Genomic DNA, 14,551 nt, shown 5'->3' on the forward strand with positions numbered 1-14,551 from the left:
GCGGTAGATTGCGGGACCGGCCGGCGCCGGCTCGGTCACGTAGAACGGGCGAGCGGCACCGGCACGGTCACGCAGAATGGTTGCGTGGGACGGTCCTCGGTCCCGCACGGCTCGGTACCGCACATCTGATCTGCGTGATCGCTCTCCTAATCTAAATTTAGTATCGAATCACTCCAAAATTTGAGGCACACAGTTAAAACTCCTAATCTAAATTTTATGTCAAATCACTCCAAAATTTGAGGCACAGTTAAAACAATATCCAATCAGTCCTAAATTTTAGGCACACTTAAAACAAATAAATCAATGAGATTCACGTGGCTTGGGTGGGTCCCTGCTGGCGTGCAGTCGCGCGGAACGGCTGAGCGGGACCGCTCCGCTGCCGCATAATGGGCGCGCGGAACCGTGCCTGCTGACCTAGTCCGAGTAATCTCTCTCCTCTCTACGTGAGTGCCCTCTCTCCACGATACATGTTGGTTATCTCAGTTCACTATGGTCTTTGCTCCATGTTTTTAACCCCTCTCTCTAGTATTCCACGTGCCGCATAATGGGCGCGCGGAACCGTGCCTGCTGACCTAGTCCGAGTAATCTCTCTCCTCTCTACGTGAGTGCCCTCTCTCCACGATACATGTTGGTTATCTCAGTTCACTATGGTCTTTGCTCCATGTTTTTAACCCCTCTCTCTAGTATTCCACGTGAATGTTTTTTAAACTGCTAAACATTATGTTTTTTGGAAAAAAATATTGATATACGAAAGTTACTTAAAAAAATTAATCTAATTTTTTTAAAAAAAATTGTTAATATTAATTAATCATGTTCTAATGGACCGCTCCAATTTTTACGTGGAGAAGATGGGTTCGAAAGCAGGGGATGCGAAGACAGCCATATGAGTGCCCTCTCTCCACGATAACTGCTGCTTTAAAGCTAGACAAGATAAAGAATCCGCGCCATGAATATAGTAAAACGTCAGTTCGTGTCGTTTCTTTTCATTTAGGCCCTTGTTTAGTTCCCAACTTTTTCTTCAAACTTTTAACTTTTCAATCACATCAAAACTTTCCTACACACAAACTTCCGCTGTGTTTAGTTCCGACTGAAGTTTGGAAGTTTGGTTGAAATTGGAATGATGTGACTGAAAATTTGTGTGTGTATGAAAGGTTTGATGTGATGGAAAGTTGGAAGTTTGGAAAAAAAACTTTGGAACTAAACAGGGCCTTCCAACTTTTCCGTTACATTGTTCAAATTTCAACCAAACTTCTAATTTTGGCGTGAACTAAACACACCCTAGAGCTCCCACCATAAGAGTAGATGGAGAGTGAGAGACCAGATGCATCTGCAGAAGATAGAAGATTAGAAGACCTGCGCAAACGAGAGGAGAGATGCTGCTCGTACAGAAGTCAGGAGATTGCACAGAAGAAGAAACATTTTGATGAGCTTGCAGCAAGAGAAGAAATACAGGTAAATTAGTAATATATCTATTATTAAGAACAGGTTTAGCGAATGCTTATGTACTAGACATAATTATTAGTGTATTAGATAAGTAATAATTTAGATAATGTTCATATATTACATGTAAATAGTTCGGTTATGTTTAGAAATTTTAGGTACCGCTTAAGCTAGAAGTTGATAAATATGTAGTTTGAAATTAGTTTGAATATAGAATGGGTTTAGTATTATATTTGTTGTACATAAGACGTACATGAAATTTTATTAGTGTGTTAGACCGTGGGGGAGAAATGTATATATTTCGAAAGTTTTTTTAGTTGTGTGTATGATATCTGAAAGTTTTTTTAGTTTTTTTAGTCGTACGTAATGCAATTGTTTATTTGTTTAGGAATGGCAAACTTTAGAGTATATTATGGCGACGGAGAAATTATATCGAACAAAATGGGTGTTGACTTGAGCAACTTTAGTCAGTGCACACTGTATCACCCAAATCGGGACAATCTTAGAATGCCCGAAGTGTGGTACTGGTTGACATGCTCATTCTCATTGGACCCACAAGTCTATAGTGTTAATGTCAGTCTGTTATGGAGTCGTTCGGCCACGGACATCCAATGGCAACTGAAAGAAGTAACCGGAAGTCAATCATGGAAGAATTGGTTGCAAGGTTGCAGACGCCGAGGATACGAGATGGCCATGTTGGTGCAGGCTTGTCCAAGGAGGGCTCGACCAAACAGTTCGTTCGGTCAGTCCGATATGCAGGGAGAGGCATGTGCTCAATCGAGTGCATTTCATGTGGAAGTCTCCCGGCATAATGAAGACAATATCAGCATTGACATGCAGAGCCTTCATATTGAACAAGTTGAACAAACGGTGGTTGCGATGCCGAGCACGGTGCAACAAGATGGTTCGGGTGAAGCCGATGAAGGGGAAGAGATAAATGCTATAGTGGACGAGATTGAGAGGGTTGATAGGAATGCTCGTGAGGATGAAGCTAACTTGGCTTGGGAGGAGGATGAGGAGGAAGATGATGAAGAGTACGAAGTCCAACCTGTTCCAGCATCATGGAACCGTGAAGATCTTGGATATATCAGAGAGAACGAGCTTCATGACTCAATATGGTTCTATGGTGATGGCCCAATCAACAAGGGCGCAATGTTTTCGACGAAGTCTGCATTTCAGGATGCAGTTAAGTCGTGGTCCTTTAAGATGCAGAGGCAGTTCAAAGTTCTCAAATCAAGCCCGACCGTCTACACCGTGTTGTGTGAGACGGAAGGGTGCAATTTTAGGGTTCATGGGCATGTGCCAAAGTACGAGTCGTACAGGCTCGTGTCGAGAGAGGGCACAACTGTATGATGAGGAACACAAGGTCGTCCCACCGCAACCTCACCGCGGCGTATGTTGCTAACAAGTACTAAAACAACATTATTGAAGCGGACGACCTGCCCATGAGGCATATAATAAAGGCAGTAGAGACTGGTGAATGGTACACTATTAGCTACCACAAAGCGTGGAGGGCAAAGCAAAAGGCGACGGAGAAAAGGTATGGATCATTCGAGGTGGCATATGACACATTGCCGCAGATCCTAGATATCCTGAAACAGAGAAATCATGGTACCTATGTTGCTGTCCAAGACAGGGATTCTATGCGACCTCCGAATTTCCATGTAATGGAAAGGGCATTCTTTTCATTCGGAGCCTGTATTCACGCATTTCAATGGTCTAGACCCGTTCTATGCGTGCACGGTACTTTTCTTACCAGAAAGTACCGTGGGTCTATTCTGATAGCTGTTGGTGCCGATGCGAGCAACCATATAATACCGGTTGCATTCGCTTTTGTTGAGAGCGAGAACTACGACAGTTGGTTGTGGTTCTTGCAGCATGTCAAATGGGGTGTGGTGCAAAGCAGATCGAATGTCTGCATTATTCATGATAGAAATGCTGGGTTGCTTAAGGCAATCAAGGAGCTCAAAGAGGATGAGAACGGAGCATACTACTGGCCGGATTTGCATAGTCGATGGTGCATGCGTCACATGGGCGCAAACTTTTTCAAACAGTTCCATAGCAAAAGGCTAATGCAAATGTTCAAGCGGCTGTGTATGCAAAACCAGCGACAGAAGTTCGAAGATCTTTGGAGGCAGCTGGATGAAGCAACATCAGCACATGTTAAGTCAAAAAAGGATTCCAAGAAAAATGACCAACCAGCCCCGGAGGCCTTAGAACCAATGGACGGTCTTATTACTTCCAACGGTAAACGATGGAGGTTGGCAAGAAACATCAAGTGTTTCACACATTGGATTGAAGCAGAGCCAGAGGAGCAATGGGCATTGCTGCACAACACCGATGGGGCCAGACATGGGATCATGACAACTAATCTTGCAGAAGCTTACAACGCTGTTTAGCGAAAACTAAGGCCTCTACCTTTGACAGCTATTGTAGAGGGCATTATGCATAGGACAACGGACTAGATGAGGAGGAGACGGGCGGCTGCGCTAGTCCAAATGTCTAACACACAAACTCCTTTCTGCAAAAAAATGGCCGATATACTTGAGAAGAAATCTGAGAAAGCAAGGTCTCATACAGTTATAACAACAGGCAACGTGCAATGATGGTGGGAAGTGATGTGCCGAACTAAGGGGGGATTTGGCTCTTCAACTGGCATTGTAACTCACGAGGTAACATTGGGAAGCGAGGATAACAACACATGTTCATGCAAATGCAATAATCCTAAGCTTTTGCACATACCATGCTCACATGTTTTGGCCGCACGTGCGAAAATAGGGTTGGACAGCACAGCATACGTCTCTCCTTTCTACTTGAAGGATAGAGTGTTGCAAGCTTGGTCCGCAGATATACTAGGCTATCGGGCACATGAGAACCTCATACGAACCGGTGGAGACGATACTGTGTGGGTTCCTGACTTACATCTGTTAAAGGGTGGTAAAGGCCGACGACAAACAAGACGTTTAAGAAATGACATGGATGAGTCCGAAGCTGGTGGCCCCATTAGGAGATGTGAAACTTGTCTGCAGTATGGTCACAGGACTAGAGATTGCACGAACAACAACGATGGTACCTCGTCGACAGCTCAGCAAGGCCAACAAACATGGGAATCATCACGTGCTACAAGGGCTAGGAGGACAAGAAGGGGCACGGGTTCCTCCCGCAACACACCGGAAGGCACCACCCTTTGATCGCTCCACGACGGTGTCATCTAGTATTGTCGTATTTCAATTATTGTTTAACTTTATGAAAGTTTGATGTGTATCTTACAATAAAGTTCGTTTATTCCATGTTGTAATAGTTCTTCTGCTACTGTACGTCATTTCTATCATGTTGTATTGTTAATGTTGTAATAAAAATTGTTTGTAATTTAATGGAAATGTCTATTTCTGTCTTACGTTAAATGTTGTTCATACCTCAGTTAAATGTCACTTGTAAATTATGCGTACGAACGCTATGCTATTTATTAATGCTTTCGGTGTGGTCCCGTGGAATGGAGGTCTGGAGTAGCAGTGTGATCCCGTTTCCGGGTGATGCCATGATTTTGCGTGGCCAACTTTGATTGTCTATTTTATTTAAACAAATTTGTAAACATTTATTACACATAAAATATTATTCATGTAATAACAAAATAATTTCTAATTATTAAAACATTATATGTTGGGTTACCATCGAAGTTTGGTATAGAAACGCACTTAAAATAGAAAATTTTGGATGGGGGCCACACTGGTTCGGTGCCGCACAATGGTCCTGCGGGACCGACCTCCTGCCACCACCTGCCCGCCCACTGCACCATCGCCTGCGCCTGCCATCCTGCCCGCCAACTGCGCCACCACCTGCGCCTGCCATCCTTGCCGGCTCGGTTCCGCAGATTGGGGCTGCGGGACCGAGTCGCTCCCACACCTCCGTTCCGCGCGGCCGAGTCTGCGACCGTGCACCACCACCGCAACTTTTCAATTTTAATTCCATCTATGTACTGAAAAAAGTTTGAAGTTTACATGTATAGAAAAGTTAGGAATAGGGGGAAACTAAACACAACCTAAGTTTGTCTGCACAACTTATATGTTCATTTTATTTAAAAATATTTAGTAATTAGTATTATTATTATTATTATTATTATTATTAGATGATAAATATGAATAGTTATTTATGTGTGAGTAATGTTTATAAATTTTAAATAAGACAGAATATTAAAGTTGGGCGTGAAAATAATGAATTGCTACTCCGCACCTCCATTCCGTAGGACCGCACCGAAAGTTGATTGTCCACCGAAAGTTTTTTTGTACTCTAGCTCTATTTCACATGCTCAGGCAGAAGATGCTAGCTTTTTTCACGTGTTGTGCCGAAAGTTTTAGAGAAACTACTCGTGAAGTGCCTATAAAAGGAACATGTTGAAGCGAAATAAGCAGACTCAAGTACAAACTGAGTATCATTGGTGTAAGCTTCAATAGGTTAGTGCGTTTTGCAAATTCGCAGGCCCTATCTTGTGGTATGAACTGAGTACGCGATGATTTATCCTGCGTATTGGGGGCTTACCATAAGATAAAGCCGTGAATTTGCAAAACGTTCAAACCCACTGAAGTGTTGTTTGAAGGTAAATATTTCGAAGGGTTCGTGAAGAAAAGGCATGTAAATATTTAGTTATTTCCCCATGACATGCTAAGCCAGAAACAGTCTAGCTGCATGTGATATGCTCAGCCAGAAACAAACAGAAAAGAGAAAAAGAGAGAGTGACTCTTCCCAGCTTTTGTCATGTGCATATTTCATGTGTTGTCTACTTAGAGCCTACTCGTTGAATTCGCAAAGTGCTATTGGTCACTGAAATGTTATGTGAAGGTAAATATTTTCATTTGTTCATGTCACACCCTAAAAATCCCAAATATATAAATTGTTGTCTAAACTGGAATTATTAGAATTTATTTTAAAAGCCTAGAAGAGAAGATCTAGTTTTAATTAATAAATTCCAATATAAAATGGGGCCAGATAAAATTTCATTAAATACTTTGCTTAATTCTATAATTCCTAGATTTTTCTGGGATTTATTTGAGCTAAGGAAGTATTTTTAATAAATGGAATTGCATTTCATGAATAATTTAAATTGGAAAAGGTTTTAAAGTTCTCTTTTGGCTTTGGGCCGAAAGTCGGCCCAAAACCTTCTCTCTCTCTCCTGGCCCAATCCGAACCCTAGCACCGCGCCGCCGTCGTCTCCTTCCAAATCCAGCCGCCCCTTTCCGTTTCCGGTGAAATTAATAGAGGGGAAATGATCCCCGAGATCCCCTCTATCTTTTCTCTTATGGAATCGTCGGCTAATTTCGTTTGGAAATCCGTGGATTTGATCTCAAATCGGATTCGTCTCTCTCCTCTGAACCCTAATCTTTCCTTCTCGTCGCCGGTCGCCGTGGGCCTTCGCCGCCGCCTTCCAACCCTATAAAAGGACCCCCCAAGCCCGTTGCTACCCGTCGCCACCCTCGTCTTCGTCCGCCGCGGCCCGTAGCGCCCTAGCCCCGTGTAGCATCGCGCCGCCGTCGCCGCCGCAGCTCCAGCCGTGCGTCGCCGTCGCTCCGGTCGTCGTTGCCGCTCAGGAAAGCAACCGTCGTGATCGCCAAGCCGTTGCCGACCTCGTCCGCCCCTCCGTCGTCGCCGTAGGCCGCAGGAACACCGTCGCCATCGTCAAGCCGAAGGTCGCCGCCGCTTCTTCCTCGACGCCGTCGCCGTCCGTTGATCTTCCGCCGTTGCTTTGGTCGCCGGTGAGTTCGCCACGTCGCCCTCTATGTGTTGGTGTCCTCCGTTCGCGTCGTCGCGCCGTCGTTCGCCGGCGAGCTTGCGCGCCTGAGCCGCCGCCGATGGTGACGTCACCGCTGACGTCATCGTCGTCGTTTCCCGTGGCTCGGTCGTGGACCGATGGATCTTGGCCGTCCGTTTTGGATGAATCGATCTCGGCCGTTCGTTTCCGTGAGCCGCCGCCGTGCACCCGGTTCACCGCGAACCCTAGCCGCTAATGCAATAATTCCCTTTTCCTTTTCAAAAATAATTCATTATTGCGTCATAATTCAATGAAAATCCATATAAGTGTTTTAATCCGATTTAATCTTTGAAAATTCATAACTAATTCATCTTAGCTCGGATTTAGTTGGTTCAAGTCTCTAAATTTTTCTAAAATTGAGATCTACATGTTAAAAATATCCACATATACTGTTCATGCTTGTTTATGTGTTGTTTTGCTATTTTGCTCCTTTCTGTTTAGAATCCGACGTTTCCGGAGAGTCCGCTTTTGCCGGAGAAGAATTTGAAGAGTTCCAAGGCCAGCAAGGCAAGTCACACAGATCCCAAACAACCCTTGAGCATGTTGATCCCGTTTAAAGCTATTGTTTCTATTCAACTATTGCATTTATTTTCGAATGTCATTGGGTGGAATTAACCTATTGTTTGTTATAGCCCTTTTGTTCTTGATTACTTTATTCCTTGATACTTTGGGTTATTATAACTTGACTAGTTGAGCTTTATATATTGGTTCAGCCAGATATTAGATATGATTGCTTAGCCATGCTTAGAAACATTAGCACACTATTGGGATAACTTATAAATCACTATTATTTAATGATGGCTTAATGATAGTTCACGATGGTCAATCGTGATTGGTTAATTAATTAAATTGCCAACTAAAACTTGATAATGGTGGGTTGTGAGCACATGGTTTTGATGGTCGTGCTCATCACAATTAAGGACCGGTTCACGAGTTTCAGTTGTGAAACATTAACCGTGCCAACCACAAGCCAGCGTGGGCAACGGCTTTACCTTTTGTATAGCATGGTTCATTGCGGAGCACCAGACTGAGAAGTGGCGGAGATAAGCCCACGGGGGTCACTGGGGAGTCCATGCCTTGTTTATAAGGGGGTGATTATGATCCAGGAACGGTGCGCTGTGGTGGATTGTGTTGTGCGAGGGGTACTGTCACAGCTCCTTTCTGAGGTACCGTGGTGGTATTGAGGCGCATGGTGAGATGTTGTGGGGCTGTGTCTTGTGGGTACAGTGGTACACCTCTGGCCAGAGTAAAACTATTCGAATATCCAGGAACGGTGCGCTGTGGTGGATTGTGTTGTGCGAGGGGTACTGTCACAGCTCCTTTCTGAGGTACCGTGGTGGTATTGAGGCGCATGGTGACATGTTGTGGGGCTGTGTCTTGTGGGTACAGTGGTACACCTCTGGCCAGAGTAAAACTATTCGAATAGCCGTGCCCGCGGTTATGGGCGGGTCTAACAATGTCTTTCGTGATTAGTTTCACACTTCTCACCATAATAAAAGATGCTATAACTGGTAATAATTTGATTAGCTCCTGGTTTGGAATGGTATATTCCTGGTTTGGAGATAGAACTGTGCAGCCGGGATGGTTGTTCAGAATGGTTGGGCCTATGCAACAGGGTATGTTGTATAGCGTTGGATTAATATTGTTTAATTATTACTTAACTATTTTTTTAAATTCTAAAATGTTCATTAAATGTTGTTTATGCAAATGAAACCCTACTATGCCATCCTTTGTTATCCTGTGCACTTGCATATTTGCTGCGTGGCTTGCTGAGTATGTCATATACTCACCTTGCAATCATTCATCAGAGGAGGAGTTCTACAGTGATGCTGATGGTGTGGAGGATTAGGTGTAGCCCTGGTCAAGCTGCCTGTGGAGTGGAGTCGTCTGCGCCGTTTATCTTATTCTTCCGCTGCTTAGATTTTTATTGATTGAGAGGAACTATCTACCTCTGTAATGACATTTTATTCGCTTATTAATTAGAGTAATAATTGTACTCTATTATCAATTTGTTATTGTGTGCCTCGGCTGATTCCTGGACGAGGGTTCACACACATGTAAGCGTTTGGAATTTTGGATAGAAATTCCGGGCGTGACAGTTCGTGATGGAAAGGCAGGCAAACAATTCAAATTTAATTATTTAGAAATGTAGCTGAGACATTACAACGTTGTAGCACACAACATTACATATTAGTTAGAATGAGCAAAATATAAAATCATTCTACTCATTAGGCTCATCATCGAAATTTCATGAGGTGCTAGTGACCTTTGTCTTTCCCTTTCTTCTAGCACCAGTTGGAGGTCTACGTCCTAACAAAGATAATCTTTCAGGTGAATGTCTTTCACGGACAGACCTACGGACCACCTCAACACCGCTGAAATCAACGTGGCTGTAGTCTTGGGTTGGCTGAGTTATTGGTGGCGGTTCATCAAGCTGTGACGGTCCTATCTCGTGATGTGCTGTGGACGACCCCCCACCGTAGCTACATGGTTTTCCGTAGGATTGTGTGCTGCCGGCATATTCCATCCTTTGTTTGGGGCTGTACATTCCTACAAAACATTGAATGCAAAGTTGTACCGTACGCACACATACTGGAAATAATATATTTTGTACTCAATTATAATTGGTACCTGTTGTTTGTGGTTGCATGATAGGTGGTTGACTGAACAGCCAATCTCCATGGCCAACATATCGAGAAAGCTTGCTCCTTGTGGTTGTGTATTTTCATTTATAGACATTTGGTATATCCCCCCTTCAGGTGCAGCGCTAAATTAATATCACAATATATACAAATATCGGTACAAATGAAAAAACATTATGTACGAACCAGTGTTGTATGTGTGAGCTCCTTGCCACTGATCGTTTGTACCCATTGAAAACATGGGCATGTTAATTTGAGGTATACCTGAAAAAATAAGCAAAAATGTGCGCGACTCAGTGTATTACACAATGATGAACATTAGCGTGTGTGTTTATTGGACTACCGGAAAACCCTCCTTGGAACTGCGAGCTTCCAGCTTCTGTACGCATGGGGGGAACCAGTTGGCTGGATCCTGCGTACGGCGCAAACCCTCCCTGCCATTGACCAGTGGTACTTGCATGCGGAATAGAAGGGATCACCGCTGTACTTCCTACAATAAATTAGTCCATAAAAATAGTGTCTAGTACTTTTAAGTCCCTATATTAAATTAGCATTGGGTTGAAGAATTTATTAAGTACAAGTTAGGCCACTTGTACTTAAAAGATCTAAATGATTGAAAATAGCACAACATATAATGATTGAAAATAGGACCAGATTTTGTGAAAGAGTTTTACCCGGCACCGATGTGAACCCTTGATGCCACTGTGATACTCCTGTTGTTGTTGGTGTAGGCCTTACCATTTGCGTGCTAGCTGTAAAGAATCTTTTGTTTACTACGACTTAACAAGTAGTATGCTCGAAAAATATTTGTATCATAATTGGCTTTACCTTCATTGTCCGGTCGAATTATCGTAGATGGTTCTACAGGCCTTACCGCCGGCTTAGGACGCGTGGAAGCTGAGGGTCTTGCCGATGTGGACGGCCTAGAAGTGGAAGGCATGGAGGAGGTAGACGGTCGTTCCGGAAGGGGGTCCGCGAACCTGTGTCCTGTGGGACGGTGCATGTCTGATGCATGCCTGCACGATGCCGCGCGCATAATACGTTTGCATTTCTGGCGCATTCGGTCTAGAGCAGACATCATATCCTCATGGGACCCAGCTATATTGTCACGCAGCTTCTCCCACAGTGATGTTGTTTCAGCATATAGTTCCTCCACAATATCACCCTACGAAAATAAACGTTATGATCAATACATGTTTTGGTGAGATTATTGTTTCCATTAAAAATACTAGTTAAAGTGCATTACCGTCAGGTGGGTAACTGGCGCTGACTGCATAGGGTACAGCATGTCCACGTCGGCGATTTCAGGAATATCTACATCTGCTATTGTCACAAGCCGTACGTGTGTTTGTGCGGTGTACCACCGCATGTACAACGCGTACATACGACGGTCGTACGGTCTGGATTCGTTAACAATGTCGAGTGTTGCCATCGACCATTGTTCAACCCAAGGTGTCATCTTAGCAAAAATATTTCGCCGCACGCTAGCATCTCCCTTCCTCTTTTGCCTGCAAAAAACTCATCATTAGGTGTTGAGGTCAGTAATATAATTCGGACACACGCAAATTAATGGGAATGCATTTAAATATAACTTACAAGTGTATCTTGGGGGGACCGTTTCACCGGGCAGGACTGGCACTTCTTGGTAAAGGCCAAATTGCCTCATTACACGCTGCGGACTGTACGCCTCAACTGCTATATCGTACACAAGCATCTTTTTTGTTAGCCAGTAAGACGAGTCACGCAAGCAGAGTGTACTGAGGCCATTAGGGGCACGGCGTTGTGTCTCCTTGTCGGTGTACGGACACCACTGAACGTTATCCTCCTTAAGTAGATCAAACGCTTCAGTGAAGTAGTCGTACGCACTTCGAACCTGAACGTTCGCCCACTGTGGCTGTATGTTATGAAATAAATAGTAAGATTACATATGTACGAAATAAATGCAAATGTGAAAAAAAAATATACGTACTGGTCCCCAGCACCAACGCATGCCATAAGTAGGCCTATCATCTGTACTGTTACCAAATAAGGTCGAATCAGCCACAGGTTCAGTCATGTACGGTTGTCCCAATGGGAAGCGTTCATACGACCATAACTTGACCAACAACGGACAACCAGTAAACACAGGCTGCTTAAAGCTTGTCTTTGTGCATGCTTCACAAAGACCTCCGTAAGTTGTAGCCAAAACTGCTGATCCCCAACTCCACTGGGGAAAACTTTGTATGTTGCCCAACGTAATAAACCTTGCTAAGTTAATCATTCTTGCATCCACTGTGTTTCCGTGTCCACTTGTGAACATAACCCATCCAAAAAGCCATAGATGGTACGCCTCCAAATACAATTCCACATGGTAATTTTCCGTGTCGTCTCTCATGTAACCAACCTACAAAGGTACATAAAAGTTCAGTAACAAAACATAGTATCATCACTGCGAAGTTGTATGGTCGAATTAGTTTTATCTCGAACTGGCTGAGCCAGTGTAACATAGGGCCACGCGCCTCATCTTCAGAGAAAAAACCTTTGATGTCGCTATCATCCTCTGGAACAATGCAAGCAAATCTTCCAATGATATCATCCCTCCAATCCACTGGTGGGTCAGGGAGGACAATTGCCTGTCATGCAAGTGGCAGCCCTGTAAGCATGGATACATCTTGCAGTGTAATTGCCATCTCTCCACACGGGAGATGGAATGTGTGTCTCCGGCCGCCATCTGTCAACCAATGCAATTAGAAGTCACTTGTCTATAATGTGGTGTCGTGTGTCTCTTCCCACCACATCTTCTTCTTCCTCGTCATCACCTTCCCCTGGATTTGCTCTCCGTCGGCGTGCACTTTGTTGTCTTGCTTCCATGTAATCATAATGCCCTCGAGCCTGCAACATTCTAACAAAAGGAAGAAGGCCTGCGGCGAACAACCTTGCAAAACGACAATTGTTGGGTCAGACAAAACTAACACTAATTGAAGTAAAAAGAATATTACCTACATGTAAGTCTGTAAAAAAATTAGTTACCTTGATACCCAACATTCGTCGACCCCCCACATTGGGAAAGTCCGCGTTATGAAGACCGACATACCACTTGAACGGCTGGAAGACATCTGTCGTGCACGGTGACATGCATCGATCTCTACTGAGTAACGGGTAGGGCCAATCGTCCGCCATACCTGAAATTTTCCAGATTAATCAGTACATATAAGCATTACAAAACATGAACATCTGTGAAATATAGCACGTAGTACGAGGTTGATGAGAACGATACTCACAAATGAATATGGATTATGTCATTTTCATTTTGTATGTGAAGCGTTTTGATGGCTGTTATTAAACCTTTTCATTTTGCTGAAATTATTATTACACTTTTAAAATTACCAATATAGCTTCGAAAATTTCACGATAATTCCATATAGTATTTTAGTTCATCGGGATTTCCAGAAAATTAACTCGCACACTATCTAAATTATTACTTATCCAATACACTAATAATTATATCTAATACATAAGCCATCACTAAACTTCTACTTTATAATATTTACATTACTAATTTACCTCTATTTCTTCAATTGCTGCTACAAGCTCACCAAAATCTTTTCTCTAGCTCTCCTCTCTCACAATGCTACTCTCTCTTCTACAGTATGAGCGTCTCCTCTCTTTTGGGCAGCTATTGTGTGAGGTGCATCGCTTCCTCTCACCCTCCTCTTATTTTATGCTGTTAGCTAAGTAAAAAAAAAGACATGATTGACATTTTCACTGTATTGATTGAAAGCGCGTATTCCTATTTTGTCTATTTTTAGCAGCAGCACTGGTCGTTTCACGTGTACTCGATGATAAAAGAAGCACGCGCGGCAGAGGGTAATGGGGCCGGGCCGTCGGTCCCGCACACCCGGCGTGCGCGACCGCCACGGTCCCGCAGAACCAGAGCGCGCGACCGCCCTGCCACTGCCTCCTCCATGTTCCCAGAATTTTAGCACTGCCACCTACGAGTTCCAATCATTTTTTGTTTTAACTGTTCACTGAATTTTAGGAGTGATTGGACCTAAAGTTGAGGAGTGGTTTGCTTGTTTAAATGTACACAAAATTTTAAAACTGACTGTAACTAAAGCTTAGGATTAATTTAAGTAACTTTCGGGGGAGGGGAGGGGTAGTGCGGGACCGTCGCCCGTCCCGCAGGTTGGATATGCGGGACCGAAACGGTGCCGCACGCCCAACGTGCGGGACCGAGTTTACCCCGACCGGTCCCGCATACCACCGCGGTGCCGCACGGCCGTTACGCGTGTGCGCCTCGGTGCCACACGCCCAATGTGCGGGACCGTTGCGGTTCCGCTTCTCCAGCGTGTGGCACCGCTTCGGGCACCGCTCCCGCATCCCCAATCCGTGGGTGCGCTTCGCTCCCGCTGCCCCAGTCTGCGGCTTAGGTATATTTTCGCAAATAGTTGCCATGTATGTATATAAACACGAAATATGGGAAAAAGAGGTATATTTTCAAATTTTTTTCTGTGGAAGTAAACGAGCATTTGCTCGTTCTCTTCTTAAATGAGGCACCTTCTTATAATATAACAGATTAACATCTGACATTCTGACCATGCTCTTAAGAAAAGGACGATACACTATAAATAGTGTGAGGTCAAGATAATGCGTGCTGGTGCAAATCGGAGTACAGTTTGATACTAAA

General features: G+C 44.0%; 1 protein-coding gene and 2 long non-coding RNA genes across 4 annotated transcripts; 1 reads left to right on the top strand and 2 right to left on the bottom strand.

Annotated features, from left to right (window-relative positions):
• The first annotated feature begins 5,848 nt into the window (after window positions 1–5,848).
• LOC136354986 (uncharacterized) lies at window positions 5,849–9,867 on the top strand. 2 transcript variants are annotated; one of them, XR_010738946.1, is made up of 3 exons: window positions 5,849–6,276; window positions 7,685–7,750; window positions 9,575–9,867. It is a non-coding gene; the product is annotated as an uncharacterized lncRNA (long non-coding RNA). The 2 variants fall into 2 exon arrangements; XR_010738945.1 differs by lacking the exon at window positions 9,575–9,867 and adding an exon at window positions 9,052–9,390 and having other exon boundaries at window positions 5,855–6,276.
• Window positions 9,356–11,773, bottom strand: LOC136354985 (uncharacterized). Its single transcript, XM_066306923.1, has 8 exons — window positions 11,482–11,773; window positions 11,132–11,393; window positions 10,714–11,050; window positions 10,560–10,637; window positions 10,229–10,375; window positions 10,072–10,149; window positions 9,875–9,996; window positions 9,356–9,793 (listed from the first exon to the last, which is right to left on the bottom strand). Exons 2-8 carry the CDS (start codon window positions 11,342–11,344, stop codon window positions 9,689–9,691), a joined length of 1,080 nt encoding a protein of 359 aa, XP_066163020.1. The 5' UTR covers window positions 11,345–11,393; window positions 11,482–11,773; the 3' UTR covers window positions 9,356–9,688.
• An 87-nt stretch (window positions 11,774–11,860) lies between these two features.
• Window positions 11,861–13,537, bottom strand: LOC136355146 (uncharacterized). The gene is made up of 3 exons (XR_010739294.1): window positions 13,429–13,537; window positions 12,895–13,046; window positions 11,861–12,799 (listed from the first exon to the last, which is right to left on the bottom strand). It is a non-coding gene; the product is annotated as an uncharacterized lncRNA (long non-coding RNA).
• Between the last annotated feature and the right edge of the window lie 1,014 nt (window positions 13,538–14,551).

This window comes from Oryza sativa, chromosome 1 (assembly GCF_034140825.1).
Source record: "Oryza sativa Japonica Group chromosome 1, ASM3414082v1".
NCBI classification, from domain to species: domain Eukaryota; kingdom Viridiplantae; phylum Streptophyta; class Magnoliopsida; order Poales; family Poaceae; genus Oryza; species Oryza sativa.